Source organism: Pelobates fuscus, chromosome 1 (genome assembly GCF_036172605.1).
Source record: "Pelobates fuscus isolate aPelFus1 chromosome 1, aPelFus1.pri, whole genome shotgun sequence".
In the NCBI taxonomy this organism is placed as follows: Eukaryota; Metazoa; Chordata; class Amphibia; order Anura; family Pelobatidae; genus Pelobates; species Pelobates fuscus.
The window spans coordinates 265,381,289-265,401,982 of NC_086317.1; the positions used below are offsets into that span (position 1 = coordinate 265,381,289).

The 20,694-nt window shown below is 43.5% G+C and overlaps 1 protein-coding gene across 2 annotated transcripts in view; it reads right to left on the bottom strand.

Annotated features, from left to right (window-relative positions):
* Positions 1-20,694, bottom strand: part of LOC134612684 (multidrug and toxin extrusion protein 2-like) — a 115,785-nt gene that overhangs the window by 51,927 nt on the left and 43,164 nt on the right. For both annotated transcript variants that reach the window (XM_063457115.1, XM_063457107.1), the window contains exons 4-5: positions 6,764-6,832; positions 6,229-6,377 (exon numbers count right to left, since the gene is read on the bottom strand). In XM_063457115.1, coding sequence (XP_063313185.1) covers positions 6,229-6,377; positions 6,764-6,832 — 218 coding nt within the window. The remainder of the gene's footprint in view (positions 1-6,228; positions 6,378-6,763; positions 6,833-20,694) is intronic.

The following is a 20,694-nucleotide window of genomic DNA, read 5'->3' on the forward strand; positions in this document are numbered from 1 at the left end:
GTAGGGCTTCTTCCCACAGCTCAAATCTGGCCTCATGTCTGTACCCACACATCTCCTCTTCTGAGACTTCCCCATCTCTCCAGGATAGGAAGCCATGCAATCTGTTGAGGAACCTCTCCTCCATTTCGGCTGCTGTGCACGGACTGGCTGGCTCCATGCTGCTCAAGGTAGGGACGCTGCGCAGTGGCTAGCGTTGCCCTCAATAACTCTCATACGATACCAGTGCTGTTGGGGTGCTGCTCCTTGCGCTAGGACGCCATCCCACCGCTGCCACCAAATGTTACGGTTGCCTCCAGGCTGGCTGGAAGTTGGACCGTAGAAATGGATGCTCCTAGCGCTTACCAAAGGACCATCAGCACCGCAGCCACCATAAGCACTTCAGACTCCACGAACCACCGCTGCTGGGCTGGTATCTCGCCGTCTGCTCTGCGCCCTGGACCTACGACCAGGCTCCAGGTTCCAATAGGCGAACCTCTTCCTTCTGTCGAGCGAAGCAGGATCAGGAACAAGAGCTCTTACAAGAGCTCAGTAGCTAAGGGAGTATGCAGAGCATAGCAATCCCTGTAGTGATTATAGCTGTCCCCTACAAACATGAGTCGAGGCTGCAAGTTAGAGGGTCAGAAGAGGTCTGAGGTGCTGGAACACCCAGCCTGGTTTTTATTACCATTTTGAAAATACAGGACCACCCACAGGGCGGGACAAAACAACCAATCATACACGTACATCATTAAAACCACTCCCAGTAATTACACACAAAATCCTCCCCTATGTCTGTGATATAATTATGCTACACAAGGGATTAACATAATTATCACAGACAGTAAAAATACAGTTTTTACACAACATTCATAACTCCCAAAATATACATCACATTCGCATAAAAATACATATTCACAATCAATCCATTCAGGGGAACAACATACTCAAAAATCATACGAATTGGACCAGGGGTTCAGAAGTTAGTAAAAATGTGCATTTGACCTTCTGGAAGCATGGTTTTACAGGGCCCTCTATCCTGGAGACAATGGGGGGAAGTAATTCAATTATCCAGGACTTGAGGCAGACTCCATTAACCACATGGTTGCAAAACAACATAAAACACTTTAAAATACATAAAGTCACATTTTACACATAACACACAGACATTTCACATATCCCCAGATAGCTAGGATCTGAGCGCACAAAACTACTGAATAGCGCGCAGATCCTATTCACACAGTTCAATTGCCACGGAGCTAAAGTCTTTCCCATAGTCTTTCATTATATGAATAGGCTCCATGGCATAGCCATCTGGGGTATCACCGCTCACACAGGGCCATAGTCATAAGGAAGGAGGCTGGCAAATAGGCTTCTCCACAATCCAGGGAAGCAGGGCAATTTTTCATTTAAAGGGCCAGTTACAAATAGCGATTTGTAACATGGTCCTTATCCCACCCCCTCCCATAGTGGTCCTTATACCCCCCCTCCCTCCCATAGTGGTCCTTATACCCCCCTCCCTCCAATAGTGGTCCTTAGAGGGACAAAGGTTTAAAAATAATATCAGGAAGTATTACTTTACTGAGAGGGTAGTGGATGCATGGAATAGCCTTCCAGCTGAAGTGGTAGAGGTTAACACAGTAAAGGAGTTTAAGCATGCGTGGGATAGGCATAAGGCTATCCTAACTATAAGATAAGGCCAGGGACTAATGAAAGTATTTAGAAAACTGGGCAGACTAGATGGGCCGAATGGTTCTTATCTGCCGTCACATTCTATGTTTCTATGTTTCTATGTTTCTATGTTTCTTATCCCACCCCCTCCCATAGTGGTCCTTATACCCCCCTCCCTCCCATAGTGGTCCTTATCCCACCCCCTCCCATAGTGGTCCTTATACCCCCCTCCCTCCCATAGTGGTCCTTATACCCCCCTCCCTCCAATAGTGGTCCTTATACCCCCCTCCCTCCAATAGTGGTCCTTATCCCCCCCCCCTCCCTCCCATAGTGGTCCTTATCCCCCCCTCCCTCCCATAGTGGTCCTTATACCCCCTCCCTCCCATAGTGGTCCTTATCCCCCCCCTCCCTCCCATAGTGGTCCTTATACCCCCCTCCCTCCCATAGTGGTCCTTATACCCCCTTTTTTTTATTATTATTATTTTTTTATTATTATTATTTTTTATTATTATTTCTTATTTTATTTATATATTTTTTTTTTCGTCCCCCCTCCCTGCTTGATATATGGCAGGGAGGGGGGCTCTCCTTCCCTGGTGGTCCAGTGGCAGTTCAGTGGGGGGGAGAGGGGTGCTGGCAGAGCTGTAACTTACCTTTCCTGCAGCTCCTGTCAGCTCTCTCCTCCTCTGCGCCGTCCGTTCTGCTCTTCTGTCAGCTTACACTGTAAGTCTCGCGAGAGCCGCGGCTCTCGCGAGATTTACACTGGGAGCTGACCGAGGTGCTGACCGGACGGCGCAGAGGAGGAGAGAGCTGACAGGAGCTGCAGGAAAGGTAAGTTACAACTCTGCCAGCACCCCTCTCCCCCAGTCTGTATTATGGCAATGCAAATTGCCATAATACAGACCTTGACTCGAGTATAAGCCGAGTTGGGGTTTTTCAGCCCAAAAAATGGGCTGAAAAACTCGGCTTATACTCGAGTATATACGGTACTTCCCTTTTGTGTCACTTTACCCCACTCCCTCTAGCATGTAAGCTCATTGAGCATTGCCCTCACCCCCCTCTGTTTCTGTGTATTAAACTTGTCTGGTTACAATTACATGTTTGTTAGTCCACCTATTGTAAAGCGCCACAGAATTTGTTGGCGCTATATAAATATAATAATAATAATAATAATAATAATAATAATAATAATACACAACTTCCTCCTCTCCCTTATCCTGGAAGGAAGTGCCTTTGGGCCAGTGATGGAAATCTTTGATCTCCCTCACCGGCCCGAGAAGGCAGATAGCAAGATTGGCTTTGCAAAGGCCAGCAAGGGACATTAAAAGATCCCCCCTGTCGGTGCTAGCCCATAGGTATAGCGCAGGCTCCTATGCTTGTGGGGCCTCTAGGCAACTAACCCATGTGGAAAGAGCAGGAATGCAGGCTTCTGAAGAAAGATGAGAAGGGGGGGCTTCAAGTGAGTATATCTACCCTCAGCTTCACCCTCTCCCCAGTCACTACAAATTTTTTTTTGAAGAACTCAGAAGGTGATAGAGCCATTTTATAAATCAATATTTTTTCTCCAAAGGTCCAGTTTCTTCCCTTTTATCCTGCATTGTTATCATCCATCATGTTAGCATCTATTATAAATGGAAAACTCAACTACAACTCCTAAAAATGTCCTGCTCTGCCAACAAATTCCTAATGTTCAAGAATTTGGGGGAAAGTTTCTTTATTTGAAGTATAAATAAATTGGCATATCCTGATTTTCAGATCGTTGGTCTCTAGTCACTGATCACTCGATGATGTTTAAAGCTTTGTGATTTGTTGCAAATATAGTAACTTTAAATGTAAATATATTTGATGTCTTCTGTTATTTTGGGTTGGGTATTTTTCCATATAAATTTAAAATACATTTCAAATAATGTTTTGTTTTGATTTTTTTTAAAGTAAACATATCCCATTACTCTAGCACAGTTATTTATTAAAGTGTGAATTCAAACTAATTTTTAAATTTAAGACTAAAACAGCAGAATTGGAAAAATTATCCAAGTCAACTATGCTTCTAGTTCGGTCTAAAGTTTGAAATTCACATTGATTTACTGAAAATGTTCACTTTAGCAAGTAACCCTGTAGGGTTTTATATGGAACTTTACGAAGGCAGGATACATGAGGCTTATGGAACTCACAGAAATATCCAGCTTAATTACTACCAAATTTTAGAGAAAATGGTTAAAAATGGCCACAAGACAAAGGTAAAATGACCCTGTGTAATATGCAGAGTTATTTAATAAAGTGAGAATTCAAAATTAATTTAAAATTTGAAGCCAGAGTAACCAAACTGATAACACATCGGAGTTAGGGAATTTTTCCAGTTCGGCTATTTAAACCTTAAATTTAAAATTCACTTTAATTTTAATTTGAATTCTAACTTTAGTGAATAACCTTAATATGTTATGTTGTTTAATTTTCATGTGGTATGCCATGATAGCAGGGCCTATCCAAGACATTGTGCTGACAAGTCTCAAATGCTGCCTCCCACAGTCATGCATGAACACACAAACACATCAACTCAGTCACACATATACACAGACACATTCACTGACAGACACATTCACACACACAAACTCACTAACACATTCACTCACAGTCACATTCACACACACAAACTCACTAACACATTTACTCACAGTCACATTTACATGCACAAACTCACTAACACACACTCAGACACACTTACAAATACTCATATATGCTCACACACACACACACACACACACCCACACCCACACCCACACACACACACACACACACACACATTCAGAAACACACTCACTCACAGACACACACACTCACAGACACACACAATCCCAGACAGGGCCAGTGCAATACTTTTTGCCACCCTCAATAATGATATATGTTGCTGCCCTTTGCTGACCCTATCCCTGGTCATTTAATATGTACACATATATTTCCACCTGCTTTTCCTTTCCTTGGTTCACTTAACCTCACCTACTTCTCTTCACACCATGTTCTCTGCACCTTTTCACTCTTATGGCCCCTGTCCACCAGATTGCACCCACAGCACTAGAAATTTCCCCCAATGCGCCAGACTGCACCCGACTTCCATGTCTCTCTCCCCCTTCTTTCCATGTCTTCCTTCTACATTTATTTTCCCCTTTCTTGTCTCTCCTCCCCCTTCCATGTCTTTCTCCCCCTTCTTTCAATGTCTCTTTTCCCCTGCTCTTCCCTTTCCATCTGTGTCTCTCTTTTCCCATCCATATCTCTCCCTGGCTCCTTCCATGATTCCCCCCTCCTTCCCAAGTGGCAGTCAGCTGCTGCCCTCACAGAGCCGGTCCCTAGGCCAAGGTAGTGCAAGCTCTGCTACAACGTAGATTCATGCCCCCTCCCTGCTATTATACCTGTAATGGCAGGGGAGGGCAACTCTAAAAGTCAAGCATGCTGCCAGTAGATTAAGTCTGAGCGCTGGGTAGACACTCAGGGTTCCTACGCAAATTTAGTGTTCCCTGCACACTACCTGTAAAAAAACAAACAAAAATGGGTCTGAATGCAATTTCCAGACCCTAACTGGACCCATTGTAGGGTGGGCCCCAAAAGAGACACGAACTCAACAAATATGTTAAATTGAAATTGAGGAACTGAATGGGAGGTCCATAATTTGGCTCTGTAACTTAAAAAAATTGGCAATTCTACACATAGCGTGCACAAGTGTACTCAAGGAATGTAGCTGAACACAGACGGTGTTTTTTGTTGTTGTACACATTACAATAATGACAGCAACATTGCAAAAAAGGAAAAGTTTCAAAACATTATTAGGTATATAAACCCTTATGTGCACTTTATACAAATATGCACACTTTCAAAGTGCTTTTAGATTTATCACATTTTCCTAAAGCACAAATATTTTTTTTCTTTTTGGGCAGTGTTGCTATTTAGCTGCATTAGTTATATATAAATTCTATTAAAATGGCACTGTGATCCCTCCCCTTCAAAATTAGTTTTTAATAAAGATAAAATCTTTATGAAATATTCAGATTGGCTATGTTGGATGTTCACTGAAATTCCAACCCAGTCAATAGATATACTGAGACACTTTTTACACTGTGATGGAATTCCAGTAAATTTCCAACCCAGTCAAATATGTGTCTCAGTATATCTTTTGACTGGGTTGGAATTTCAGTGAACATCCAACACAGTATTTTTCCTACGTCTGACAAAACTTGACACAAGGTGGCGCTACCTCAGCAAGCCTTGTAATTTCCCCATCCATCACTAGTGATGGTTGTTGGAGAAATTAAGCTCCTTCTATGAAGGATTCCGCAGCCCTCCGTAGAGCTCATGAGTACAGCTCTGATGTCAGCTCTTGGCACCTGACGCACCAGGAGCTGAAGAGCAGTAGGAAGAGGGTAGTGTGCTCGTGAGGGACAGGTTCAGGTTAGTAAATCTTACCATTCCCTTTACCCCTTGGGTATAATCAGTAGGTGCCATTCTCCATGTTCCTATAAATATAAATGTTCCCATGTTTTGCTAGTATATGTCTTGTTTATGTCAGAAAAAAAGCATATATATAGCATGGTTAACCTGGCAACGTCTGGATTCTGTCTGAAGAGCAGCAGGATGTGTTCGGCATTAATAAAGATGGCCCAGCAAGGGAAACAGAACAGTAACAGTATTAGAATTCCTCTTTGTATTATAGTGCCAATTCGCTTCAAATTTCTACCTCCATATGTCTAAAAATTTACAAGAAAAGATATAAAGAGAGAGAGAGAGAGAGAAAAGAAAAATAAATATACATTACTACAAAAATAAAAAAGGATAGCTATGTCACAGGCATCAAAAATAGAAAAAAAAGAGTTGCAGGTATTGTGCAATCTTTAGGATCCCAATTTCCAGGGGATCTGGTAGATCCATATCCCGATTCACACCTGCTGGTCTGTTGGAGGAAGACCAGATCTGTGCCCCAGCTGGCCAGTAGCATTTCAGCTAGTAAGAGGACCATTACATTTCTGAGGCCAGCTAAGGTCAACCAACAAAAGTTACCACCACTGACCATGTTCAGTAAGTGTGTAATATAATATGAAGGTACACAATAGGATAATAATTTGCTTTAAAATACCTGAGATATGAGTGTATCACATGCAGAGGACAAACCTGCTCCAATAGATATTCCAGTAACATTTATGACCTGAAAAATAAGATTACAATAAGTTACTAAGAAACTATTGCTTCAGAATCTTATTAGAAATGCCCCAGCTCAAAAAACGATTAGTATTAATTGTACAGTCATTTTAAAGTTTTTCATCAAGGGAGAATCTTTATTAAAAAAAATACACCCCAGGAATATTGTGTTGGAATTCTACAGGATTTACAAATCATTTAAAATATATACTTTCTGTAAAAAGTGTCTTGTCAAACATCTTTTGAACGGTGTTTAAAGGGACACTATAGTCACCTGAACAACTTTAGCTTAATGAAGCAGTTTTGGTGTATAGAACATGCCCCTGCAGCCTCACTGCTCAATTCTCTGCCATTTAGGAGTTAAATCCCTTTGTTTATGAACCCTAGTCACACCTCCCTGCATGTGACTTGCACAGCCTTCCATAAACACTTCCTGTAAAGAGAGCCCTATTTAGGCTTTCCTTATTGCAAGTTCTGTTTAATTAAGATTTTCTTATCCCCTGCTATGTTAATAGCTTGCTAGACCCTGCAAGAGCCCCCTGTATGTGATTAAAGTTCAATTTAGAGATTGAGATTCAATTATTTAAGATAAATTACATCTGTTTGAAAGTGAAACCAGTTGTTTTATTTTCATGCAGGCTCTGTCAATCATAGCCAGGGGAGGTGTGGCTAGGGCTGCATAAACAGAAACAAAGTGATTTAACTCTTAAATGGCAGTGAATTGAGCAGTGAAATTGCAGGGGAATGATCTATGCACTAAAACTGCTTTATCTAGCTAACGTAATTTAGGTGACTATAGTGTTCCTTTAAATGCAGATTAACATTTTGACAGGTTCACTTTGATATTTCAAGTCCTTCACTACTAGCTAGGCCTTAAAAGTTACTTGCGACAAGGTTGGAGTATACATAGCACACTCACCAAGTTTGAATTTCTATTTGCCAGGGCTAAATTTTCATTTACCTATGACCCACTTCACTTCATATATACACTCAACACAATACTAGTTATAAGCAAAATACGAAAAAACTAATATGACAAGCAGTAAATTCTTGTTTTAAAACTAAAATTTATTTAAATGAGGCATGCTGACTTGTTAAAGGAACACCATAGATTCAGGAACATAAACATGAATCAAATAAAATCACTGTTTAGGATAACATCCCCACTGCTTTGGAGATGCTGAATGCTAGTACACACAGTAAACACCTCTAGTGGTCATCTTAGTCACTGCATCTACAATATGTGTAGCTGTTCTGGAGACTATAGTGTCCCTCTAACTTTAATAGCAATTAGAGAATGCTAAATTGCGACACATTTGTGGAAAGGAGCTCTATTTGTAGAAAGTAGACCCATCAGGTAAAGACTCCTTTTTTGTACTCTACTACTGCCATCGAGAACAGTAACACCCCACATGTATATCTTTGCCCAGTTTGATTGCAGTTGATAGGGTCATATTAGATATGTATCCTAATTGTTACTTGCCTCCTGGATACACTATGTGATGTGACAATAACTGTGTCGTTATCCTGACCAGTGTCATACTTTGATGCAGGGCCAGACTGGCACACTGGGATATTGGGAGATTTTAAGTTGGGCCTGCTTACCCTCGGGCCGGTGCGTAGCCGCCTAGGTCACATTTGCTCGTGAGTGGGGGTGCAATCATGGGGTGACCCACAAGAGGGAATGTGCTCTCCTTCTGTAGGTCAATTTATGTAACATGGCTGAGCCCCGGGTAGAGGAGCTTCTGTAACCTTTACCCGGCCTGACAGGAAGTGTTCTCAGTGAGCACTGAACTGCTTCCTGTCAGACCGGGGAGAGGAACAGAAAATTCTCAACCGCAGTCCACGGCTTGGACACGTTACAGAGGTCTGCAGGCACAGCAGAGAAAAAAATACATTGATGGATGAAATATATGGTGGGGAAGGGAATGGATGGGCAGGGAGGGAAGTGAGACACATGGAGCTGCTGGGGTTGATGAGGGATAAAACACATGCAGGGACTAGTGAGGGATGAGACACATGGGGGAGTAAGGGAGAAATGAGACACAGGGAGGGTCTGAGGAGGGAGAAATGAGACACATGGAGGGGCTGGGGTAAATTGGACAAATAAAGGGGCTGGGGGGAATGAGACACATGGAGGGGCTGAAGAGGGAAATAACACACATGGAGGAGCTGAGGAAAGGTGGATGATACACATGTAGGGGCTGGGGGGGAAATGAGACACATGGAGGGACTAGGGAAGAATTGAGACACATGGAGGGGTTGAGGGTAAATAATACAAATAGAAGGACTGGGGGAATGAGACATATGAAGGGGTTGAGGGTGATTTAGACACATGGCAGGGCTAGTGGGAAATGAAACACATGAAGAGGCTGGGGGGGATGAAACACATGGAGAGGCTGAGGAGTGATGAGACATATGGGGCTGGGGGGGAAATGAAACAAAAGGAGGGGATAGGGGGAAAGGAGACCTATGGATCAGCTGGAGGGAAATGAGACCAACTAGGAGCTAAGAGGGGAGGAATGAGATACATGGAAAGGCTGGGGTGTGAGACATGAAGGGGCTGGTGAGTGATGAGACACATGGAGGGCCTGAGGGTAAGTAAGACAAATAAAAGGACTGGGGGGAATGAGACATATGAAGGGGCTGAGGGTGGAAATGAGACGCATGGATGGACTAGGCACTGATGTGACACATGGATCGGCTGCGGGGAATATGAGACACATGGATCAGCTGGGAGGGAAATGAGACACATGGATTGGCTGGAGGAATGGGACACGAGGAGCTGGGAAGGGAGGAACGTGACACATGGAGGGACTGGAGGGGAAATGAGATACATAGATCTGCTGAGGGAATGAGACACAAGAAGAACCTGGGATGAAGGAATGAGGAATGTTGGAAACAGAAAAATACACACAGGGGATGGGGTGAGACACAAAAACAGCTTGGGGTAAAAGAGAGGGGTTGGGAAAAGGAAACAAGAGAAACACAGAGTGGGTGGGGAAGGGAAGAAAGAGACACACAAAGGTGCTGGGGTGGAAAAAAGAGAGATACACAGAACTGCTGGGGAAGGGTGAAAGAGACGAAGGGGCTTGGGGGAAGAAGACACTGGGGGGAGAGAGACATTCAGATAAGTTGGAGAAGGGGAAAAAGAAACACAATAGGCTGGGAGGAAGTAAAATATACACAAAGAGGGGTTGTAAGAGACATACAAAAGCAGGTGTAAGACACACAAAGGGGGAAAATGGGAGAAAAGATACACTAAAGTGGGTAAGACAATAAAAAGAGGGGATAAGAAACACAAACAGTCAAGAAATTCAAAAGACTAGTTAAGAAAAACATCGCGTGTTCGTGTCCGCCGCGGATGGCGAACATATGCGATGTTCGGTCCGCCCCCTATTCGTCATCATTGAGTAAACTTTGACCCTGTACCTCACAGTCAGCAGACACATTCCAGCCAATCAGCAGCAGGCCCTCCCTCCCAGACCCTCCCACCTCCTGGACAGCATTCATTTTAGATTCATTTGGAAGCTGCATACATTTTCTTTTTTTTATAATTATTATTTTTTTTTTTATTCTTTATTTTTGTAGTGCATGGAGGTACAACGGCATTCCTCATGCTTTTCAAGTAACAATTGTAACAATAGGGTATATGTTAATACCCTAGTCTGCACAGAGCCCTCCATGGGTGAAGATGGATTAATTTTTTTTGTGCTCGGGTTTTTTATTTTATTTTTAAGTTCGACAGGTATGATGGCTTTTTATTTGGCCTTTTTTGGGGCTGAAAAATGAAGATTTTAGAAAAAAGAAGACGTTGAATAGTAAGTTGAATTTTACTTTACAGGGTAGTAATTTTATTCCCCCCTCACTATTTTTTAGGGTGAGGGGGGTAAGTAGGGGCTTTTTTATTTGGGTGGGGGGGTGGGTGACTAGGGGCTTGAGGACCCCTAGTCACCTTTGATGGGGGGGGGGATTTTCATTTAGGGCCCCCAGTAGGTCCCCCTCCTTATTGTTTTTTAGGGCCCCCACCCACAGCGTAGGGGTGGGGGCCGGGGGGAAGGACAGTAGGTCTCCCCCCTTAATGTAACTTAGGGCCCCCACCCGCCGCGCAGGGGTGGGGGCTGGGGGGGAGGACAGTAGGTCCCCCCCCCATTATTCTTTTATAGGGCCCCCACCCGCCGCTCAGGGGTGGGGGCCGGGGGGGACAGTAGGTCGTGCCCCCTTATTGTTTTTTAGGGCCCCCACCCACCGCGCAGGGGTGGGGGCCAGGGGGGAGGACAGTAGGTCCCCCCTTATTGTAACTTAGGGCCCCCCACTCGCCGCGCAGGTGTTTTGGTAAGAACATGCAGCATTAAGTATGGCATAAAAAAGGCACTGCATACCAACATGAAAACATTGTGCTGCTTCAGGCCTATACCACTTGCCATCATCGAGGGAAAAATTAATTCCCAAGTTTACCAATTTTACTACAGGATAATATCAGAGTGGCTGTGCACCAGCTGAAGATTAGTAGAAGTTGGGTGATGCAGCAGGACAATTATCCTAAAAATCGAAGTAAACCCATACAGAATGATTTAAAAAAAAAAAGAAAATCAGCCTTTTGGCATTAACCAATCAGAGCCCAGGCCTGTACCCCATAGAGTTGCTGTGAAATGAACGCAAGAGAGCTGTTCACAACAGACATCCTAGGAATATGGCTGAGGAGTAGCATTTCTATAAGGTGGTCCACAATGCCTCCTGAACGTTGTGCAGGTCTAATCCACAGCTACCAGAAACACTGGTAGAAACACAGAAACACTGAGGTTATTGCTGCCAAAGGAGGATCAACTGCCTCATAAATCCAGGTGTTTACTTACACGGTTATTTACTAAAGTCCAAACAGTTCTGAACTGAATGAGGCAAAACCATAAAGCTGCATACGGGGGCCTTTCAGATTGCTGAATTCCATTAATAATGTTCAGATTTTGAAATGTCCAGATTTTGTATTGCAGGCCTGAATATGGTCCGGATTTCAACTGTACTGAACTCTGCCAGATGGATGAAATCTTGGCCAAATACAGCAAATCCAGGCTTGGAGAATTCACCTCCAAGTCCGGATTTAAACAAAGATCAGAAAGATTTGCATGCTGGCAGAGCCAATAGCAGCCACTAAAAAGGCTCTGACGGGTGGGGGCCTGTCAGTATTGGTGAGCGGATCCTCAAAAAGGTGAGAGGCAGGGACCTAACAAAGGCAAAGACAGAGGGATAGAAAGAAGCATATTAGAGTGGTCAGGCTAATGTAAAGGTAGAACGATTAAATAACAGGACTACACTAATAGAAGGCTACATCAAAAAAAGGGAATTGGAAATTGCATTTCTCATCAGTGGAACTGCCATAAAGACCAACATTTGTATAAAATGCATATTAAGGAACATTGCACACACAAAAATATGATTTTGGGGAGCATGCTTGGTTGCCACTGGTGATGCCCACCTGAATTGTGAGCTCTCCAAAAGAAGCACACAAAATCACGTTATAGAACAAATACTTGCCAAAAAAGTTGAGACATACTGCAAAGAACAGTATGGCCTCCTGAAAGCACGCTAGGAAAATGTCCTCAGGGAACCAGACTGTGGCTACGATGCTGACTACACACAGGCCTTATCAACAGGCTGCACAAGACGGCATAAACATGCATGGGACGGCCTTGCCGGGCTCCCTGGCATCTATGGAGTCTCAGACCAGATGTCGAGAGAACATGGGGAGATCTTGTGATCCCTCACTGAGGTAAAGGAGTGAAATTTACAGGCTGGTGAAATATACAGTTTGGCCTGGGAGGTGAAGCTCAAGATACAGGCTGTGGTTGCTAGAATGGATGTCCTGGAGCACAGAATGGAGAGTGTTGTCATGGCACATAATGAAAGCGCTACACTCGCCAACTCCATGATCACTTGGATTACAGAGCTGGAAGTGGCCCAGGCAGATCTCTCTAACAGGTAGTGGTGGTAGGGAATTCTATTATTAAAATAACAGACAGGGTAATCAGCTATTCTCAGTGCATCAACTGGATAGTTTTCTGTCTACCAGCATTTTGCTGACAGAATAGATGGGTTATTGGGTGGGTCTGGGGATGACCTGGCTGTCATGGTCAATATTACTACCAAAGACAAAGTTAGAGGAAGATAGAGGACCTTAAAGAATGAGTTCAGGAGATTAGGAAACAAACTCAGGAAGAGAGCCTCTATAGTGGTATTTTGTGAGAGATTACCTGTGGTGCGCACTGCAGTGGAAAAACAGCGGGAGATCAGAGAGGTCAATGTGTAGCTGACCTTTTTTAGAGTACTGGGCAAATCTTGCGCCTGGGTTTAAATCTTTATATCAACGAAGGATAAATGTGGTAGATAATATAGAAAGGAGATGTAATTCAGCTGAAGTCCAGGAAGGTGGAGAATGGGATAAGTGGTAAGATTAGCAGACAGAGCAAGAAGGTATTAATTACATGTTGTTGAAATGAAGTTCAAGAAGCAAACTGTAACTTTAAATGTCTGCTTGCTAATGGAAAAAACTAATGTAAGAAAATAGGGAGCTTGAGATATTGGCATACAAAGAGCAGAATTACATATTTGGGATTACTGAAACTTGGTGGGAGGAAACACTTGATTGGGCTATTCATTTAAATGAATACACATTATTTATAGAGGATAGAAAGAAAATAAAAGGGGTGGGGTTTGTCTTTATATAAAACCTGATTTGAAGCCAAGTGGTGTTATGGAGACAGGCTCAGGCACGGAGGGTAGTGGTGTTGTGGAGACATTCTAAGGCATCGAGTGTAGTGGTGTTCTGGAGACAGGCTCAGGCACCGAGTGTAGTGGTATTATGGAGACTGGCTTGGAGACTATGGTGAGGCCTAGAAAGCAGTTGTTGTTGGGGGATTTTATCATAAGAGGTGTGTGGAGCTGGACAACAGTGGTCTTGTGAGATGTCTTCCCGGAGCTACTGGTCACAGAGACAGGAGACGTATTTGTAATATTGTTAAGCGAGCAAAGCAGGAAGGGGAATTGGATGTACTTGTCCATCTAGGGACAAATGACTTGGCTTTCAATGAGGTTTCAGAGGTAAAGGAAGTTTTTAGTGTTTTTGCCAATGATGTACAGCAGGTTGCTTCCACACTGTGATTCTCTGAAGTTCTGCCAGTGCATAACAGTCAGAACGACAGGCGGATGCGTATTAGGGACTTTAACTTGTGGCTTGGTGAATGGTGTCGGAAACAAGGATTTGGCTTCATTTCTCATGGTAGCTTTGTTTGGAATGGAAATAAACTGTACAAAAAATATGGTTTGCATCTTTCTTAAAAGGGAACAAATGTTCTCAGTGAGCAGTTCAGAGGTTTTGCTAGGATGTATTTAAACTAGGAGGGGGGGGGGGGGGCAAAAGCGTGATTAAACATCAATCCAATTGCCCCCAAAACAAAACAAGGACAGAAGGTGCCTGTAGCAAATGTGCACAGACTGCAATACATACACTCACTGAACTTTCCTCAAAGAGTGCAGACACTGAACTTTCCTCAAAGAGATTCATTGATTCAATTCATCTCTATGAGGAGATGCTGATTGGCCAGGGCTGTGTTTAAATTGTGCTGGCTATGCCCCTGATCTGCCTCTTTGTCAGTTTCAGCCAATCCTATGGGGACGCATTGTGATTGGATCAGGCCACCACCTCTTATGATGTCAGCAGACAGCTTGTTTTTCTGAGGCAAACAGCATGCAGAGTTACAGCTTCTGGCTTGAATTCAAGTAAGATTTTACTATTTTTAGGGAGGCATGAGGGGGACAGGGTGGCTAGATTTTTTAACCCAGTAGGGTCAGGAATACATGTTTGTGTGCCTGACCCTATAGTGATCCTTTAAGAAAGGGTATACTGCCCAGTGTATTGTGTATGCTTTGTGCAGCCACAAGCACACTGTTGGCAGAAGTAATGCACCTAGTTAACCCTTTCGTGACTGTAGCCATTTCCCTTTTCTCTAATGTATTATAGTCCACATATGTGGTGATAGTGAATATGACTACATGGGACATACAGCAGAGATGGAAGTTTTAAAAAATATTTTTTTAGGACTACATCCTACTACTCTGACTTCATACATGAAGTCCTGAATTATTTTTGATAATCCTAAAGGGGATGATTGTCAGCTAGTTAAGTCCATGTGTTATTAGACTAAGATTTATTTTCTTAGCAGAGACTGTCAATCCACTGGTGTCCCCCCACACTCCCCTCATGCCTCACTTACCTAATCTGTAGGCTGCCCCCCATGCCTCACTTAACTGATCTGTAGGCTGCCCCCCCATGCCTCACTTACCTAATCTGTAGGCTGCCCCCCATGCCTTACTTACCTAATCTGTAACCTGCCCCCCATGCCTCACTTACCTGATCTGTAGGATAACCCCCATGACTCGCTTACCTGATCTGTAGGCTGTCCCCCATGCCTCACTTACCTTATCTGTAGGCTGCCCCCTGTGCCTCACTTACCTGATCTGTAGGCTGTCCCCCAATACCTCACTTACCTGATCTGTAGGCTTCCCCCCCACATTCCTCACTTAACTGATCTGTAGGCTGCCCCCTCCCATGCCTCACTTACCCGATTTGTAGGCTGCCCTCCCCATGCCTCACTTACCTGATCTGTAGGCTGTCCCCCCATACCTCACTTACCTGATCTGTAGGATTCCCCCCCACATTCCTCACTTAACTGATCTGTAGGCTACCCCCTCCCATGCCTCACTTACCCGATTTGTAGGCTGCCCTCTCCCTATGCCTCACTTACCTGATCTGTAGGCATTCCCCCATGCCTCACTTACCTGATCTGCAGGTTGTCTCCCCCCATGCCCCACTTACCTGATCTCTAGGCTGCCCCCCATGCCTCACTTACCTGATCTCTAGGCTGTCTCCCCCTATCCCTCACCTGATCCCCATAACTCACTTACTTGATCTGTAGGCTGCCCACCATCACTCACGTACCTAATCTGTAGGCTGTCTCCCCCCAAAGCCTCACTTACCTGTACGTTAAAACAGGATAAGAGTGAAAGTGCTCATCAATTGGAAAGTGAGAAGGGTGAGTTAATCAAGGAGGTTAAGGAGAAGGCAGAAATTCTTAATAATTATTTTTCAAGGGTGTAGAATTTTAAGGGAAAATGAAATTGACTGGCCTTGTAACCAAAGGTGAGGAGTTGTGGAAATTGTGGTGTGCACTCATTGTATGTTAAACCTTTATTTGATAATGAAAATAAGTAAATATTATACAATGTACGGCAACTATCACGTCAAATGAGTCAACTATTGATATACAGTTGGAAAGTCAATTCACTAAGCAATCCCTAAGGTTACAATATAGTAGACTTATTTATTTAGGGGCTCTGCACTGTGATGTGATGCAATAGTATTGTGCAAATTCCTTGCACATGTCCTATGGGGCACTTTTCGGCCCACATGAGAAGGTAGGAAAGGAATTATCTTTTAGTTTATATTTTTGTCTAGTAGCTAGCAGCTTGCTTGCTCACTCGTAGCTACTATCTTTAAATATTTTCAAGTAATATCCCACTTTTTATAAATTTATGTTGTTGATTTTCTTCTGGAGATCATCCATCTGAGCTCTTAAAGAGATTGACAAGGAGATCTGTTTTCTCTGATGGAGGGTAAATAGTTGTTTTTGCCAACCAAGATGTCTGCTGTTCTATAGTTTCTTTAAATATGAAGCCCGCCTCATGAGCAAAGACTTAATTACAGCCGTGTGTGCCAACCACACTTCCTGGAATCAATATTGCTCAAAATATTGAATTAGTTCAGCACATAATTCACATTTTCTTTTTGTTTGTGTTTTTTTTTTTTTTGTTATCCATATATTCCTATTATTATTTGAATCTTATCACTTGTAATTACGGATTTGTATAGATCATTGTTTCATCATGTTGACTAATTTATGAAACCTACATATTGCATTTGCCTGACTATTTATGATACTATTTGATAGATTATTGTATAAAGCACTGTAAAACAAATAATACATACAGTTGAAAAAATAAAATGATATTCATAGACCTCGCAAACAACAGTGCCACTATTTTAGCTTGTTTAAACTATTTAGTCAAACATTAAAAAATACATTACATCCATTTCTAGGAATATATTTAAATATATTCCACCCACTGAAAAGAACACTAGCATTTACAATAAACAGATTTTTTTTTTTATGCTAGTGTTCTTTTTTACTTTAAAGTACTAACTCCCCCATTGTAAAAAAAAAAGCAAAAACATTACACTACTTTGAAAGTGCTTCCTGAAGAAACATAGGGTATGCTTGCATTAGTTTTATTCCCTTACTTATGCAATCTGCACCAGCCTTGTACGTTTTAATTCAGAGGCCACTTCATAAATACAATATAATGCACATATAACAATAGTAATAATGAGTCATACTTGTTATTTTAAATAGAAAACTTCTTATATGTGAACTATTGATCCACAAATCATTTACAGAGGGAAACATTCTACTTTTATCATTTTTGTTACATCTGTTGGTTTTCTCTGTAGGCTGTGAGCTAGTTTCAATAGCCGGAAGCACCTTGACTGTGATATAACTGCATTCCATAGATACCTAGCCAAGTACAGCTACACACATAGGAATTTAGTGTATCTTGGGAGGTGTCGTTTCATAATAATTGGTGCACTACCCTATGGTGATCTCATTCTATACGCTTGTCTACTACTAATGACACTAGGGAGATAACTCACTAAACAGTTACCGCAAGTCGATAATGTGAAAGAAGAAGACAACAAACTTTATTCATTGGAAAATAAATTTTAATTTTATTAAGACACGGAGGCTCCTATTATGCTGCACTCTTTCTTTATTTCCCTCAGCAGCAAAGAAAAAACTTTATAAATATAACAGTAGTAACATTAACAGTCTTAGGTGTATTCTTCCTAGTAACAGGAACAGCCAATCAGGAACAGCCAATCAGGTTCCACTTCTCTAGCATAATAGGCTCTGTCAGCCAATCCTGTTCCTCTTTCTTTGCTGCTCCCTCAGTATACCTGATCCCTCAGCTCCTTAACTGTGGGATTATTATATCATTATTATTATCATTTTACTATTATTAATTATTATTATTATTACTATTCATTATTATTACTACTATTAGTATTATACCGTTATTGTATTTTACTGTTATTTTAATTCATTTATTGATTCATTCTCATTTCGCTATATTTTTCTTGCCTTTAATCCTTTCCGCGGTCCAGCCTGTCCCCAGAGCCTAATTTAATGAGCGGCTCGGGGACGCCGGCTGGAACCGCATTCGGCGCTTCGCGCCCCCCCTTTCATTACTGGCGCCGTGAGCGGCCGCCATCCGCGGAGCTCACAGAGCTCAAATGCCGGTTCCCTGCTCGCGGCGCTGGAATGTGTACACTTTATAGTGATCACACATTCGCCGCGAGCACAACTTACCGGCTAAATCTCCCTATTCTTTCCATTTCTGCCGCCTGCGGCGGCCATTTTTTTTGCCTTCCCGCGCTCACACACAGCTCCACCCCCAACGTCCGGACCTCGGAGTTGGGTTAAAGCTGTAGTGGCGGTCGGACGGCTCTTTGCTCCCTCCTTGCTATTTTCCTACTTATTACCTGTGAATCTTCAATTTTGGTCAGACAATTACTGCTGTTAGTTTAAAGTTTATGTGAGTAATTCATTTTTTGTTCTTAAAGGTATATTGTTTTCCTTTGGGTTAATCAACCCATTTTAGTTTCAGCTCAGATATTATTATTACTACCAGTGTCATACTAAGCATGCCTGGTGAGAAAGATTTACCCACCCCTTCTGGGTCCCTTGTCACCAAACCAGGGAGTGTTAAAACACCCACAGGGGTATCTGAAATTGGAGCGGCTAACCCCGCTGATTTTGCTCCCACTGCTGATATGCAGTCTCTGATTGACGACACTGTGTCTCATGTTATGACTAAGGCCCTCACATCGGCCATGGGATTGATGTCTGAATCTTTCTCGCAGACTCTTACACAGGCTCTGCTTGAGGCACAGAAATCGGCTCAGCCGACCGTTACCCAGGCCTTGCCAGTAGTGGTCCCTTCACAACCTCACACTGGCCGTAAGGCCACTGCAAAAACCAAACACTCTTCAATCTCACAGATGACAGCTACAAACCTGTCACAGATGGCGCGCCTAATATACCACAGCGCAAAAGAGCCACTAGCCGGGCAAAATCGGCTAGGTTATGGAAACGGGCAAAAGCCCAACTAGATTCCAAGTCAGATCTCAGCGAGATTGAAGAGGAAAACTGCATGGATACTGAGGATCCATCAGATCCCGAATCCGATGATATGGTCGAGAACCATGGCCTCAGAGAGCATAATACGCCTCCATCTGAATCGTTTGACATGGAGCTTAAGGTCCCAGACGATGCAAACAAATTAGTTGACCCCTATGGGGAACCCCTGTTCGACCCCGATGACCTACGTCATCCAAGGTCAGCAGACTGGTCCCCTTCGGCCCATGTGGCCAAATACGTTGCATCAAGGACTCGCAAGCCTTTAAATAAGGCAACACGCAATAAGCTACGGGCAGAATGCCCACACCCTACTGTCCCGGACGAGGCCTGCACAACACCTGCAGTAGACCCAAAAATCGTCCAATTCCTGGGCAAGACTGGCTGGAAGCCTAATAAGGGCCTTGATTTCTCCCTGCGCAATTGCCAGGATAAATTACTGGATATATTGGGCCCAGCAACCAAAATTTTTGATATGGTCGAAAACGACCAAGACTTAGATCGTACCGCCATAAGTGGTTGGATTCAAAGAGTAATTTGCCTGATCGGCAATGCCAACTGTGCGATAGCCACAGAGCGTCGCAAGGCGATCTTATTAAAGATAGAGCCAAAATTGGTAAATATGGCTATTACCGAGCCGGGCACCCAGGCCCGTGGTCTCCTGTTCGGAGACAATTTTGTCAAGGAGCTTGGCTCCTTTGTACATACTTTTACTGCCCTAGACAAGGCGCAATCAAACATGTGCAGAGTTTTCCACCCTAAGGTTTTTGGTGGGGCCGGAAGAGCCAGGAGCCGTCTGTCCGGCCGTGTTAACAGGGGTTCATTCCGACAGAACCGAGGCTCCTACACTGGACAAACCTCCTTCACGGAGCACCGCAACACCCCGGCCTTCTTCCCACAACGTGGGCGGCCATGGGTTGCTCGTGGATCACGTGGCACCAGACCAAGCAGACGACCTTATGGTAAGTCATCTCCTACTTCCTTCTTCCCTAGGGGCAGTGGGGGGCAGACTCCGACATTTTTTCCATGTATGGTCACACATTTCATCAGATGCCTGGGTATTGAACACGGTAAGAGGATATTCCTTAGAGTTCCTGTCACTCCCAGTACAAATCTCCCCGCCACGGGGAATGTTATTCTCCCAACAAGACGCCTCCCTTGTTTCCAAGGAGGTCTCAGAATTGGCACACAAACAAGCCATCTTAGAGATCCCTATGACTACCCCAGGCTATGTGAGCAACCTATTCTTAGTTGCCCAGAAAGGCGGCGGCGTCTGCCCAGTGATAAACTTGAAACAGCTCAACACTTTTATTGCCTACAACCATTTCAAAATGGAAGGCATACACTGCCTCCGAGATCTCCTCCAACCGTCAGACTGGATGGTCAAGTTAGACCTACAGGACGCCTACCTCACTATACCAATCGCACGTCAACACCAAAACTTCCTCCAATTCATATGGCAAGGAAGAAAATGGAGTTTCGCCTGCCTCCCATTCGGACTATCCTCAGCCCCATGGTGTTTCACAAAGCTCCTGAAACCCGTGGTGGCTCTACTTCGAAGTCG